This window comes from Neomonachus schauinslandi, chromosome 15, assembly GCF_002201575.2.
Source record: "Neomonachus schauinslandi chromosome 15, ASM220157v2, whole genome shotgun sequence".
In the NCBI taxonomy this organism is placed as follows: domain Eukaryota; kingdom Metazoa; phylum Chordata; class Mammalia; order Carnivora; family Phocidae; genus Neomonachus; species Neomonachus schauinslandi.
Window position 1 is genome coordinate 14,349,105 of NC_058417.1, and position 14,251 is coordinate 14,363,355.

General features: G+C 48.5%; 1 protein-coding gene across 2 annotated transcripts in view; it reads left to right on the plus strand.

Annotated features, from left to right (window-relative positions):
* The window catches only part of SMG6 (SMG6 nonsense mediated mRNA decay factor), a 233,067-nt gene that overhangs the window by 97,530 nt on the left and 121,286 nt on the right, over positions 1 to 14,251 (plus strand). For both annotated transcript variants that reach the window (XM_021704528.2, XM_044921737.1), the window contains 2 exons: positions 4,078 to 4,194; positions 5,763 to 5,931. In XM_021704528.2, coding sequence (XP_021560203.1) covers positions 4,078 to 4,194; positions 5,763 to 5,931 — 286 coding nt within the window. The remainder of the gene's footprint in view (positions 1 to 4,077; positions 4,195 to 5,762; positions 5,932 to 14,251) is intronic.

A 14,251-nucleotide genomic window follows, 5' to 3' on the forward strand; every position in this document is an offset into this window, starting at 1 on the left:
CCCCCCCCCCCCCCCCCCCCCCCCCCCCCCCCCCCCGCCTCATTCCCATTTCCTGCAGGAGGATGCTTTGCCATCCTGGAGCCATCAAGCACGGCTGTGCTTTGGCAGCACCGTCGCGCACACGCTGGTGAGAGAGGGGACGTGTTTATCACTTTTCCTGGAGATTATCTGTTTAAGCACTTCTCTGACAGTTACAATAACAAGGGCAGTGTGTTGTGTTTCCCAGCAGAAGGACACTTGCTGTTGAAAGATGTATAGCACTAATTAGAAATACATAACATCCGGCCACATGGCAGCCTTCTCCCGGCCGCTCCATTTCCTGATTTCATACAACTTTGACGACAGTTGGTTTATGTTTTCCATGAATATGTTCTCAGAAAAATGAGAAAGTCTCCCTGTTACATAGGAGTGAGAAGAATATTTCTGCCTGAGTAGGTATTTGGGCATAGGAATAGTGGGGGCTCTGGTCACCTGCCCATCTGAGACCATGTGGGAAAGGGCAGAATCAAGTTCAGACCTCAGGTGACTTTCTTGGTAAGAAATATTTCCGTCTGACTCGCTTAGCCAAAACCATCCCCCTAAACCCTTGAGCAAGCCTGCTTTTGGAAAGAAGGGGAAAGGCTGTTTCACAGTGTTAATGAGTTCCTCAGCTCATGTCAGGCTCCTGCTACCTGACACAAAGCCAGAGGAACCCAGGCAAATACCAAGGCAAACAATGCTTTTTCCTTCCCCGCCCCACATCATTTGTTGGTCTGACCCAGCCCAACTCCAGGGATATATATGGGCATTTGTCAGACTAGGGCCAGTTTCCTAGCTCTAGCCCCAAAGTGGGTGGACTCTGGGAACCTGGATGCTGTTTTCCTACTCAACTTATATGAGAATGAACACTTCTCAAGGAGTGGCATCTTACGGCTTCTAGCCTACAGAAGCCTAAGTGAGGTGGAGAGTATCTCCGAAGATGCCATAACACTTAATGTAGTTCTCACTGGAGGCACTGGGTCTGAGTTGCCATGGTTACTTAGGTAAATAGCAGTTTCTTTCACCCAACTGTAAGGTCCTGTGGTTGCAGGGACTGTTTTATTTGTAGCTGTGTTCTCCATAATACCCAGCACAGGGTGAAGCACATTATAGATGTTCAGTATGTGCTTGTGGTACCACTGAACCATGGAGGAGGGCAGGCCTTCCAGAAAGTACTCTCTATGATGTGGTCAGAAGACTGACTGAGACCCAGGCATTCTGACCCCCATATAGCTGTGATATCACCACCTGCTTGATCAGAGCAAAATAGCTCAGTGGTTTGTGCCTCCCCCAGACCATTGCAGGGAAGTACTGTCAGGCCCTTTATGGAGAGGCAGGAAGAGGTGAAGGTTGGAGGTGACATAACCATGGCTAAGAACAGCGCTCATGAAGCTGCCTTTTTAGCTGCTGCTCTGAGAGGTAGTCAAGCCTTTCCACACTTACAGCAAAGAGGCTCCAGTTATTGGTACCCTGCCTGGTCCCCAGACCTTATTGCAGGAGGCTTAAAAAAGGAGCCAACCTGGGGGTGCCTTGGCTAGTGCAATTGGTTAAGCATCTGACTCTACCCACATCAGGTCATGATCTCAGGGTCGTGGGATCGAGCCCCATGTCGGGCTCCTTGCTCAGCAGGGAGGCTGCTTCTCCCTCACCCTCTGAAGCTCCCCCTGCTTGTGCTCTCTCTCTCTCTCTCTGTCAAATAAATAAATAAATAAAATCTTTTTTAAAAATTAAGATTTTATTATTTGAGGGAGGGGAGGGAGGGAGGTCTGGGAGGGGCAGAGGGAGAGAGAGACCCAAGCAGACTCCACACTGAGCAGGGAGCCTGACACGGGGCTCATGACCTGAGCCGAAGGCCCTAAACTGACTGAGCCACCCAGGCTCGCAAATAAAATCTTAAAAAAAAAAAGAAAAGAAAAGAAAAGGAGCCAACCTGGACTCCCCAGAGGCCACAAGTGTCATTGTTTTTAAGCAGTTCATTCTCCCTCTTGAGCCCTAGTCACAACTTTGCACTCTGAGGAATAGCCTAGCCTGAAATTACCATTTGTCATAAAAATAGAAATGGCCTTGGTGAAAGTAATCTCCTTTTGCCCCATCTTATCCTTATCCAGGTTAATGAGAGTATCTTATTGTAGTCTTGGGCTTCTCAAAATGCCAGTCTCTTTGAGCTAAGACACCTCCTTCTGTGCCTTTTCGGGGCCCTCTGTGTGCAGGTAATAACTTATGCCTAAGATGCCCCGTTGATAAGGGGTCACTAATGTGAACTACCAGGATGTGGCCTCCCCTTATCCTATTCTAGCTTCCTCTGTTCTGGACTTACTCCCCCATTCTGGGCTGGCCTTGTTTCTACTTAGAGGCGGGCTGCTGGCAGTGTTTGGCAAGGGCCTAGGCTGAGCTGGGGCAGTACAGATAGTGATGCTGCCCAAAGTAAGGGGTGGAGGGGAGAAGTTGCCATTTTTCTTAGGATGGCATACACATCTTCCCCTTCCCTGCTCTCTACCCTTTCCTGTCTTGGTTCTTCGATGCTTGTGTCTTGGTCTCTGTAGCAGAGGTTTAGAGCCTTACCAGAAGAGGAATGAGAGTGGTGACCTATTCTAATCACATGGATTGTTACCACTTCCTTACTGCCTTCCGCAGTTGAGTTGGAAAGTTAGAGGGTGACATTTGGGACCAGTCGGTATCTGGAAGGATGGCAGGAAAGCCACAACAGACGAGTACTTTGCTACACTGATGCTATTCATATGTTGGGACCTTCTGACCAGCAGCCTGTTCCTTCTCACTCCCAGGGCTCCCTAAAGTGGTTTGGGGCTGGCTCTATATACTCCAGTCATGTTTGCTCCTGTGGCCAAGGCGGTTAGGAGTAACTCTGTGGTTGTGTAGCATCTCCTGGAGTAAAGACTTCAGTTAGGCCCCATTGACAAGACTAGTGTCAGTGAGGAGAGATGCAAGAGGGCTTCCCTCTGACTATTGAGGTTAACATGCAGGCAGGCACAGATATCAAACATGTGGCTAATTATCCTTTTAACACTTGGAGATTCGGAGCGTTCTCCTGTATTACAGAGGGAGTGAACAGGTTAGTTGATGCCAGAGCGTGTGACCGGGCACTTGATTCCATCTCCTGTGCATATTGGGTGTCTGTCTCCTCCTCTGAGGCTGCAGTTGGACTGCTGCCTTCTGTTTGTCACCATTCCTCTCAAGTCTGGATTAAGTGGCTATCAGGGCGGGCCGCTGACAAGGAGTAGGTACAGACAGCGTGTTGAGAGTGTATGTTGTAGCTTCTGCCAAAGAATAGCTCTAGCCACCACCAAGGTGGCTCCTGTTGCTGACCTGCAGCCAGAAGGAAGTTGGCCAGGCTGAGAAAGTGAGGGGGATTGGGAGCCAGAGATTTATTTTTTAGTCCTAGGAGAAAGCATCTGTGAAAATATAAAGTACCATGGTTAAGTGCTTATTATGTGCCCATTTTCCTATGTAAAATTAACTCATTCAGTGAAAATAGGTTATTTGTAAGTGGAGGAGTGACGGAAGGTAAGGATGGAACCAAAGGTTAGTGACTCAAGAAGATAACTTAAATTTGTATTTTTGTGATTTTAATTGATATTTGTACTCCTGCTAGCTATATGTTAGAGAGACTGAGTTAATTAAATATGACTTCTTGTTACTATAGCTTCACATTATTAGTAGCCAACTAAATACAGAGAACCTGTAGCTCTGGCCCAAACTGTCCATCTTGGGGTACCTGGTCCTGGGGAAGTGATGCAGAATTTACACAGGGGATCCCTATAATAATGTTATCAAGTCCTTACCCATATACAGCCATTGTGGTAAATGCTTCATGTGCATTATTTCATTTAGCCTTGTAGCGATGCTTAAGAGAGAGGAAGTATTACTACTTAGCCCCAGTCTCAGATGAGGAAAGGGAGCTCAGTGACGTGACCAACGATGTGCACCTAGATGTTTGTATCTTGGTCTCTGTAGCAGAGGTTTAGGGCCTTACCTAAAGGTAGAGAACAGTAGCCCTTGACCCCCCAGGGCACTGATGGAGTTTCATTTGCCTCTCCTCAGACTGCTTCTCGGAAGAGTGTCGCTCTGTGATCCAGGAGCAAGCCGCAGCGCTGGGCTTAGCCATGTTTTCTCTCCTGGTGCGGCGCTGCACCTACTTACTTAAGGAGTCTGCCAAAGGTAAGCAGATGAGGGACCCCCTGACTGATGGCCTTTCCCCTGCCTGGACCCTGTGCAGACAAGCTCAAAATGCCACGCTGCCTTCTCAGCATCTCTTCCCTCTATTTGATATTCTTGCTCTTCCCAATAACCTCTCTTCTGTATGCCCACCTAACTACCCCACCTCCTTTTGCATTCTGTTTACCTCTGTAGCCCTCTGTTCTTGGGGGAACTATCCCCTCCCCCTTTTCTCTAGTAGTTAAGATTTTTACTGTATCTATGAGCTGCTGTGGGTTCCTACGACGTTAGAAAACCAGCAAAGAGCGTTTCAGTTCTTGTTCATAATTGATATTTTGGTTTCCCTGCTCTATCTCTGTGTCCCTCTTTGTCTGGTACTGGTGGGTGTTGTAACCACTGTGGACCAGCCACCTTGGATGACTCACTGAACCAGAGCACGGGCTGTTTTTAGCCCTTAAGTTGATCAGTGCCCGCATATGCATTAAGGTTGTCCTTAGAGTTGTAAGCCTGACTGCTGAGCCGTGTAAGGTAGGGCTGAAGGTTGCCCCTTTCTCTCAGCTTCTGGATCAGTATTGGTGAGTATTGAGGCCCCTCTGTTGTCCCCCTGCCACTTCAATTTTGTGAATGCCTCCAGACTGGAGCTGCCTTTTTTTGGAGGGAGGGTTGAGGTAATTTTTTATTTTGAAACAATTTCAAATTTATAGAAAAGTTGCAAGAATAATACAAAGAACTCTTACATATCCTTCACCCGGATTCCCCATTTGTTAACATTTTACCATAGTTGCTTTAAGTTCTCTCTCTTTCTATACACACACACACATGCTTATTATTTTTGTTCTGAACTATTTGATTGTAAGTTGTAGGCGTTGTAGCCCTTTACCCCCAAATAGTTGATTGAATATTTCCGAATAACACGGACATTCCCTTACATGACAGTGCAGTTATCAAAATCAGCAAGCCAACGCTGATACAGTACTGTTGTTGAATCTACAGACTTTATTGAGTTTATACCAGTTGTCCTAAAAAAAGTCATTTTCTGGTCTAAGACCCACTCCAGGATCACACATTGCAATTTAGATGCCGTGTCCCTTTAGTTTTCTGCAGTTTGGCATCGAATGGTTTTCTCAAGTCTTTCTCTGTCTTTCATGGCCTTGACATTTTTGAAGCATACAGCCCACTTATTTGGTCGAATGTCCCCCAGTTTGGGTTTCTCTGATATTTCCTCATGGTCAGATTCAGGTTGTGCAGTTTTGGCAGGAACTCTGGTGCCATCTCGGTGCCGTGCTGAAGGAAAGCTAGAGGGAGGGCTAGACGCTGGAGCGGTGGCTTCAGTCAGGCTACCGGTGGGGCAGAAACAGCTGTCTGCAGGGGCAGACTCAGTGCACTGGTTCTCTCTTTGTCCTGCTTTTCAGAATCCTCTTAGGTGCTGGCACTTGTCCTCCGCTTCTGGGCCCAGCTTTCCTGTGGACTTGGTCTCCCTTCCCTAAGAGCTTGCTGCCGTCCCAGCGCCCCAGGCCTCCCTCGTGGGCCACAGCAGACCTAGGCCCAGTTCTCACCCTTTGCCTCTGCAGCTCAGTTGTCCTCTCCTGAGGACGAGGATGACCAAGATGACATCAAGGTGTCTTCCTTCGTCTCGGACCTGAAGGAACTGCTCCCCAGTGTGAAAGTCTGGTCGGACTGGATGCTCGGCTACCCAGACACCTGGAATCCTCCACCCACATCCCTGGACCTGCCCTCACAGTGAGTCGGCCTGCTCATTCCTTCGGCACTGTTGGTCTTGGTCCACCTGTGCTGCCACAGCTCCCCTCCTGGTCCTCTTTGTTTCTTCCCGACCGCTGCCTGCTTGTTCCTCTCTTCCCTCCTCATTTGAACTTTGCTTTTTCACTTCCTTGAACACCTTCCTTGTGCCCTGATGCTTTAGGCTGTTTTTCCCTGTTGTCTAGTCTGTTCCTCCTCTTCTCAGCCTGTCCTTCTCTCTTGCTCTGTAGCTTGCTCTGTTTTGTTCTTTGTCCTTGCTCTTGCTCTCTTGCTCTCACTTCATGCTCTTCATGCCTACCATCTCTGCAGCTGCCTGTCTAGGCATGTGTCCGTGTGAGGGGGAGGCCTTGTCTCTTACTCTCCCTTTTAGTGTATCTCCACATGTCCTTCAGGCTGTGAGCTGCTGCTTCGTGTGCCGCCGTAAGCATTCTGCTTGGGCCTTCCTCTCATACACCGTAAAGCGTGAGGAGGGCAAATGTGTACACCTCTGTCTTCCAGTCACTTCGTTTCCCATCTCCCTGTCTCTGTGTGTCAGCGTGCTATCTGTCAGAGCATTTTAGGTGTGGGGTGTGTTGGTCTGGGGAGTATGTGTGTCTGCCTGGGTGTGTTTATGTAGATCTCTTTGTACGCTTGTGTGACTTTTTTCTTTCTTTTTGTAAATTGTGGTAAAATATATATATAATAAAATTTGTCATCTTAACCATTTTTAAGTATATGATTCAGTAGCATAGTATATTTGCATAGTTACGTAACCATGCATGGCTATTTCTTTCTTTCTTTTTTTTTTTTAGATTTAATTATTTGAGAGAGAGTGCATGAGTGGGGGGAGGGGCAGAGGGAGAGGAGACAAGCAGACTCCCTGCTGAGCGGGGAACCCAACTCAGAGCTTGGTCCCAGGACCCTGAGCCAAAACCAGGAGTTGGACGCTCAACCAACTGAGCCACCCAAGCACCCCACATGCATGGCTGTTTCTTACGTCCATATCTGTGTGTAGGTTCTAGCTCTGTGTGTACCTCTTTGGCTCTGGTTGTCTGTGTATGTCCAGGTATCTGTGTCTGAGTGTGAGGGTCTGTGTGTGTCTGTCTAGGGGTGTCTCTGAGGGTCTTTTGGTGTACCCGTCCATGTCTGCCTGTGTGTATGTGTCCACATGTGTCTGTGTCTCTTTCTATCCTTAGGTGTAGGGGTCTCTTTAGGGGATTCATGTGTCTCCATTGAGGGTCTGTTTCAGTGTCTGTCTGTGTCTCTCTCAGATTCTGGGTCCACGTCAGTCCATGTGTGCTTTGTCCTGTCCATGTCTCTGTGTGTGGGACTGTGTCCTGTGGGAGTGTGTATGTATGTTCCTGACTGTCTGTGTCCACGCTTGTCCGTGACTGTGTCTCTGTGTGTAAGTCAGCATCTGTGTGCTGGAAGGGGCATTTTTGTGTATGTGGGTCTTCCTGTAGCTACCTGCCTCTGCCTGCCTCGTCTGTGTCTCCCTGCCTGCATCACCTCTAGCCTGCCTGTCTTTGCCTGGCTTGGCACGTGCCTGCCTGCCTGCCCCTATTTATCTGCCTCTGTTGTTTGTGTGTGTCTGCATCAGGGGTCAGCAAACTGTGGCCCAGGAGCTAAGAATGGTTTACACTTTTATTTTTTTTTTAAAGATTTTATTTATTTATTTGACAGAGAGAGAGACAGCGAGAGCAGGAACACAAGCAGGGGGAGTGGGAGAAGGAGAAGCAGGCTTCCCGCCGAGCAGGGAGCCTGATGTGGGACTCGATCCCAGGACCCTGGGATCATGACCTGAGCCGAAGGCAGACGCTTAACGACTGAGCCACCCAGGCGCCCTGGTTTACATTTTTAAACGGTTAAAAAAAAAAAAAAAGAATAGTATTTCATGACTTGTGAAAATTATTAGGAAAGTCAAATTTCAGTGTCCATGAAGTCCTACTGGAGCACAGCCATGCTTATTTGTTTACACTTCGTCTGTGGCTGCTTTAGCAGTGCAGCCGAAGAGCTGAGTAGTTACAATAGAGACATCCTGGTCTGCAAAGCCGAAATGTTTACTGTCTAGCCCTTTACAGAAAGTTTGCTGACTCCTGCTCTCTATGTGTCCCATTCTTTTTTTGTGTTAGTGTCACTATGTGTGTATGTTCATGTTTGCACAATAGTTTCGTGATGTGTGTGCACGTTGGTGCTGCCCATCTCTGGTCAACTCTGTTGATTGTCCATCTCTCCCTCTCTCTACCTTTCTCTCTCTTCCTGTCTCTGTCTCTTTCTCCTTTTCCTTTCTCTTTCTCTCGCCCCCCTGCCCTGTGGTTTGTTTTGTGGTATCTGGCAGGTGCAGTGTACTCAGCTCCTTCAGGCTCTGTGCTGGGCGTGCGTGTGTGTGAGAGTGTGTGAGAGTGTGTGTGTGTGTGTGTGAGAGAGAGCGAGCGAGCATCCATGCCCAGCATTTCATCATTCTTCAGTGCTCTCCTCTGGAAGGGGCACATACTAGAGGACAGAGTGTGGAGACCTAAGCTGCTGCCGATGGTACTTCTCTGAGCTGAGCGCTGCCCATGTGAGTCTGTCCACTCATGGGTGACCCACAGAGGGAAGGCTGCAGGAGAGATTTCTGGCCAGTAGTTTTTTGACCTCTCTGTGTGGACTGTGTGCCTCTTTCTCCGCCTTCCCTCCCAGCTCTAGCTCTGTAACTGTGTGGCTTATGCTCACAGCATCAAACAGTTCTCTGCATCCTCCCGTGAACCCTCCTAGGTTCCCAAAATGCACCCCAGGCTGAGGCCTTAGGAACCAGGGTTGAGCCATCAGCTAGGCAGCTGGGGTCACACAGAGGAATGGACTGATCTGCTGGCTAGGGGCAGCCGTTTCCTGGCGGTGTTCCCTAAACAGTTAACATGTACAGCCTCAAACTTTTCAGGCTGTTAATCTATAATGCCGACTAGGCAATTTGCAGTTTTGGAAAGAAACTGACAAGGAAGGTCTCAGCTCTCCAAGTATCTGAAGCCACTGCTTCTGAGCCTGCACAGGGGTCACAGAGTGTTCCTCCCTTCCTCTTAGGGGGTGGGGAGGCAGACCATCTGTCCCTGGAGCTTGGGCCTTCCCTGGGTCACCTCAACTAGCAACCACAGGTCCCTTAGATATGGTCCACCCAGCTCCTGTTTATCCATATCCTGGCCATCAGTCCTGTTAACTCTCTTCTGTGACCCATCTCCCTTAATCCCTCCTCCCTCTCCCACTCCCTTTGGCTTTTGTTTGGCTGAGGAAATGGAAAGCTCACACAGGAAGTGCTGGGCCTCATTTGCTTGAGGTGCTGAGTCTGTTTTCTCTTTGGATGCTGTAGCAAATGGCCCGTTGCCGGCGTATGCAAGCTGCTGCCCATCTTTGGGCAAGGGCTCAATCTGCAGCTGGGCACGTGGTCCAAGCTCCAGCCATCCCCAGCTAGGCTTCCCCTCCAAGGCTACAGAGAGGCAGAGGGGGTTGGGACACTTGAACAGATTTGCTTTTTCTTTTCAGACTGTTCTTCACAGGGAGAGCAAATTTGACCAAATAACATATTGAATCTGATTGCCTAGTAAACAAGTTCCTGTGTAGCTGTGGGCACCACTGATGAATCCCGTCTAGGCTAGAGCAGCCAGCGTGCTAGAGAGTGGAGTCCCCTTCGGCGCTTTCTCTGCAGTTCCGGATCGGCAGCTGGTTGTTTCTGGAATGCAGGTTCAAGCATAAAGGAGGAGTTTTGCTGTCCTGGGGCCTGACCACAAGACATGGTGGTTTGAGGGCTGGGGCCTCTGGTGGACAGAGCATACCTGGCCTGGCCACCACTGAGGGTAGTCCCACCTCATAGCTGTCAGATCCAAGCACTGGAAAAGTGGAATGAGAATTTACCTTCCTCCTTTCCAGTTTCTCATATAGCTGCCTAACACTCACTGAGTAAATACTATGGTTGAGAGATTGGCAGGGTATGGTGGTTCTGTGGATTTCAAAGTGGCCTCTTATGCTTACTGATCTTTCATACTCTGGAGCCTTTTCTTTTAAGGCCATTGGGAATAACACACTCCAGATAGTTCTGTAGATGTCAGAATAGTAATCCCTGTGACACTCCCAAGGTCCTTGTGCTGATCTTCATTTTGGAGGGTTTAGGAATGCTCTCAAGAGAGTAGGAAGGAAATGGCTTCTACTTAACAGCTCTCCTTTGCAGGTTTTCACTGGTTTTTGCCTGCATTTGTTCTCTGCAGAGACAGATCCCTCAGTGATCCTAACATAAGGTGATCAGATGGCTTACCTTTCAGTTTGCTTCTCCTCCAGAAACCCTCATTCCCACATTGTCTCCCTGACACACTTGGACCCTTATTTCATCTATCTCCCTACCATTCCCTCCCTGTCTTTCATTCCATTACCTTCTTTCTCTGTACAGTTACAGAATCATTCCAAAGCTTTCTTAGGGGAATTCCAGAGCTCATCATTAGTCTCCTTGGTTCTCTCCTTTTTTGCCCATATTCCTCTTCTTTCCAGTCAAATCTGCATTTCCTAGGCAGTAGCCACTTAGGTACATGTGAAGCACGTAGGATGATGATGACAGGACATCACCAACACCGCAGAGTGATAAGGGCAGGATTTCAGGGCTACTTGTGCCTTCCACACCGTGACACTCATAGGTATGTGTGTTGGAGTCAGCAAGTAAATAGGTTGGCTTCCCATTTGTACTTGTAATAGGTTGGCTTCATATCCCCGGAGATTTTCGTACAGGGGATCGTAGCAGGGTGTGGAAAGTTGCCTTAGGCTGCTGTAAAAGACAGTGTAGAGTGCTTTGGTCTATTTAGAACAGACCCAGTGTTTGGAGGGACCATCTACTGGTGGGGTGTGGGGGAGGAGGAGTGGGGAACATGGTTTCAACACTAGGCCTCTCGATAGGAAGGAGAGGTAGCTACTCCCCACTTTACCACGTGAGCACGAAGTAAGCTGTGAATGTCAGGTGCTGGAGAGGAGCAGAGCAGCAGGCTTTCACGAGCCTAAGCATAGTGACCCCTCACATCCTAGGACCTTTGGCAAGCTAGGGCAGTGGGACAGCCTACCTCATTTCATAGTCTCTGCTGAAGCCAAATCTTCCCTCATCTTGATCTCTAGTTCTCAGTAAGTGAAAGAGTCAGGGGACTTTGAGAACATCCAAACCTAGCCCAGCTGTGGCAGTTGGTTTATTGCTTTCAGCTGGTACTTGAACCCAGGTCCTGGTCTTGGAGGCTTTCCCAGGTTTAATCCCCAGAGCTTTCTCTGCAGCTGTATGACACTGCGCTGACCCCGAATGAGGATAGGAAAATAGAACCAGTGCCAAGCCAGAGTCTCTTTTTCATTTGGAGTCTGGCTGTCTGCCCATGACCAGGGTTACATAATGGGAAACATAGCTGGGGCTCTGGAGAGCCCGCGTTTCACCAGGCTGCCCAGACCTTCGCATTCTGATGCTATATATCTTCCTAATTGTAGCTCGGATGCATTTATCACACTGTTGGATTGGAGTACTGTTAAAAAAAAAAGAAGAAGAAAAAAAACTCCAGAAATTCCTGGACTTGCTACTTTTCCATGGCTTGTCTTGTATAGTCTACAGAGCATGCTGGAAAAGGCTTGTAGGGAGCCCTCTGAGTGCTGTCACACAGGGAGACATAGGGATATGTAGGGAGTATGCAGTAAGCTGATTTCCTCAGGGAGCCTACATGTGTTGACCCTGTAGACGAGATAGAAATTCTTGAGTTAAAAAACAGCTAGTTTACTCACCCTCACAGGGCAGCTCTGAAAATAAGAACTAATCCCAAGTCTAAACGGCACCCCTTCAAGGACGCCTAATACGTCTTCCCAAAAGGGCATTTTAGGAGGTCACTAAGTAATAGTCCATCAGCACTTCCCTGAAGGAAGTGGTGGTGACTGTGGGAAGCCCCTTTGCTACCCTGGCTCCCCACCCAGTCTCCCTGGCTCCGGGTTGGGGCGTCAGCACTACAGCCTGGCACCAGGGGGTTCCTCTTCCTCCAAGTGCTGAGTGTGAGACACACGTGATCTCTCCCACGGCAGGAGCCTCTGTCCCCTCCCAACTCCTCTCACAGGACTTGTGAGAGGAAGGGGTGTTGGCCAAAGGCTCCAGTCTGACCCCAACAGGGTACAGCAGCTGACCCCAGGGAGCGTACTTTCCAGCTCTGGGCTGAGGTTATTTGGGTCCAGTGTGTGCTAAACTAAGAAGACGTGTTGGAGTGGTTACAGCTAAAAATTGAGAGAGGCAGGAACCGTGAGAATCCGCACCAGGGAGGCCGCCGAGGGCTTCACTCATGCCGTGGAGATGTTGAGGTCCCCTGGGGGCTGCTCTTTCCCAAACACAGAGTACTGATGGGTTTAACACACCAGAGTGATGCAACAGAGGCTATACATGTTGAATGTAGCTTGGGAAAACTGCAATCACATAAGGCACTGACCTAGATAGAGGTTGAGGGAGGCACAGTAGAGGTACTTGAGAAATCCTGGAGTGAGGTTACCGTGACCTGTTGTTGGCCAAAGGGCTCCAGCTGCACTGCTTAGAACATGAAGAAGTTTATGTTCTTGGAGTAATGCAGGGCGACTGGGCTTCAGAATTCAATTTGCCCTCTTGGGCAGAATTCATTTAAGTTGGACACTCTCCCAAGGGCCCAAGTTGACTTGTTTGTGTAAACTACAAAGGCAGAAGGGATTATCTTTTACCGAGTCTTAGGTTCTTATATTCACCTAATAAACAGCTGTTATTCTGAGAGGATGGTATCTTGCTGCCCATGTCTTAACTCCTAAAACAGTGATCTCTGACACCCATGTCTCCTCTTTAAGTCATGGTGGCATCTGGAAAATGCACTACAGTTCCTTAATCTCAGAGAGAGCCGTAAAGATTCCCACCACCCTCATCTCTACCCCATTCCAGAGCCTGCTGAGCTACTTGGCATCGTTACCAGACCAGATCCTCAGCTCACTGAAAACAGAGTTGGCATGACATCTCAGCTTAACAAAGGGGCTTCCTAAGCCATTTTAAGGGGAGGTACTACTCTTTTGACTCTACCACACCTATGGGGTTCATTCAGGTCCTTTTCTGCTATTAGCTCCTCACCACCTGCAGTTTTCTCCAGTTGAGTGGGAAGTCCTCAGGGCTGCAATGGTCTTATGTTGGCCATGGAACCCCATGTTGGGAGTTGTGGGCTGGAATATAATGGTCCTTAGGCAAACAGGTTTTTAAAAGAGCATATTGCATATCTTAAGAGCATTTCTCTTGTGGCCTTTTGGCTTTCCCCTTTGTATGTATAGTCCATGGGCTTTCTCTTTTCCAGCTTCCCTGTGCCTCGTTTCTGTGCCACCTTGGCTATATTTCCAGAACTCCTCATCCCAGGAACCAAAAGACCCAACTTGTTTCCCATCTGTACTACAGCTCTGATCTTCTATAGCTCTGAAACACAATGCAGGGCTTCTTCTCACTCAACTCTTTCCGGGTTTGTTCTGCAGCTGTGGAGTTTGAATGTTAGTGTTTAAACAAGCTGGTATTACACAGGAAATGGCCACCTCCACAGGCCCCTGCAGGCTTGTAACATGGGGTCATTGTACTTGATATTAATCACCAGTCAGCCTGTTCACCCAGTAAAAATACGAAGGGGTGTGTGAGGACTCAGTCCTCCTTAGACTTGCCAGAAGGATGGCCTGAGACCTGGTTGGACCTCAGCACTCCACTCTCCGAACTGTCTCCCTCCCTTGCCCCGCCCCTGATGGAACTTGTAGAAAAGTTCCTACCTGACCTTTTCCCTATAAAGCTGGCAGATCTGCCTTTCTTTCTGAGTTCTTGAAAGGAGCTCTATTGTGGTATAACTTGCTTCACCTGTCTCACACCTTAACCTTTCAGAGCATTTTGTGGAATAACACCTTGTGTGAGAAAACTCCAGAAGTGCAGGAACACAGAAACCTATTAGTCTACCTGACACCAGGCTTCTCAGTTCCTTGGACTGAAGCTGCTTTTCCAGTGGTGTATGCAGAAATAACCCCAGCCTGAAGGGTTAATCTGATTCCCCAAGTCAGTATCCCCCAAACAACCAGCCAGGAGTGTGTGTTGGTTCATTTCTGTGAAATGTGTTTCCCCAGTCACCTGGCCTGGCCTGGGCTGCATTGTATCGGCCAGCAGCTGCACCGCACTCAAACTGACAGCTACATTAAACCTTGGAATTCTGAGGCAATAAAAAGTAAATTAACTCTTATTTTTTTCCTTTCCTGGTGGAGTAAGTGAATGCATGTCTGTAGGGAAGTGAGTGAGCCTTGGTCCTGAGTACATACCTCTAACTAGCCA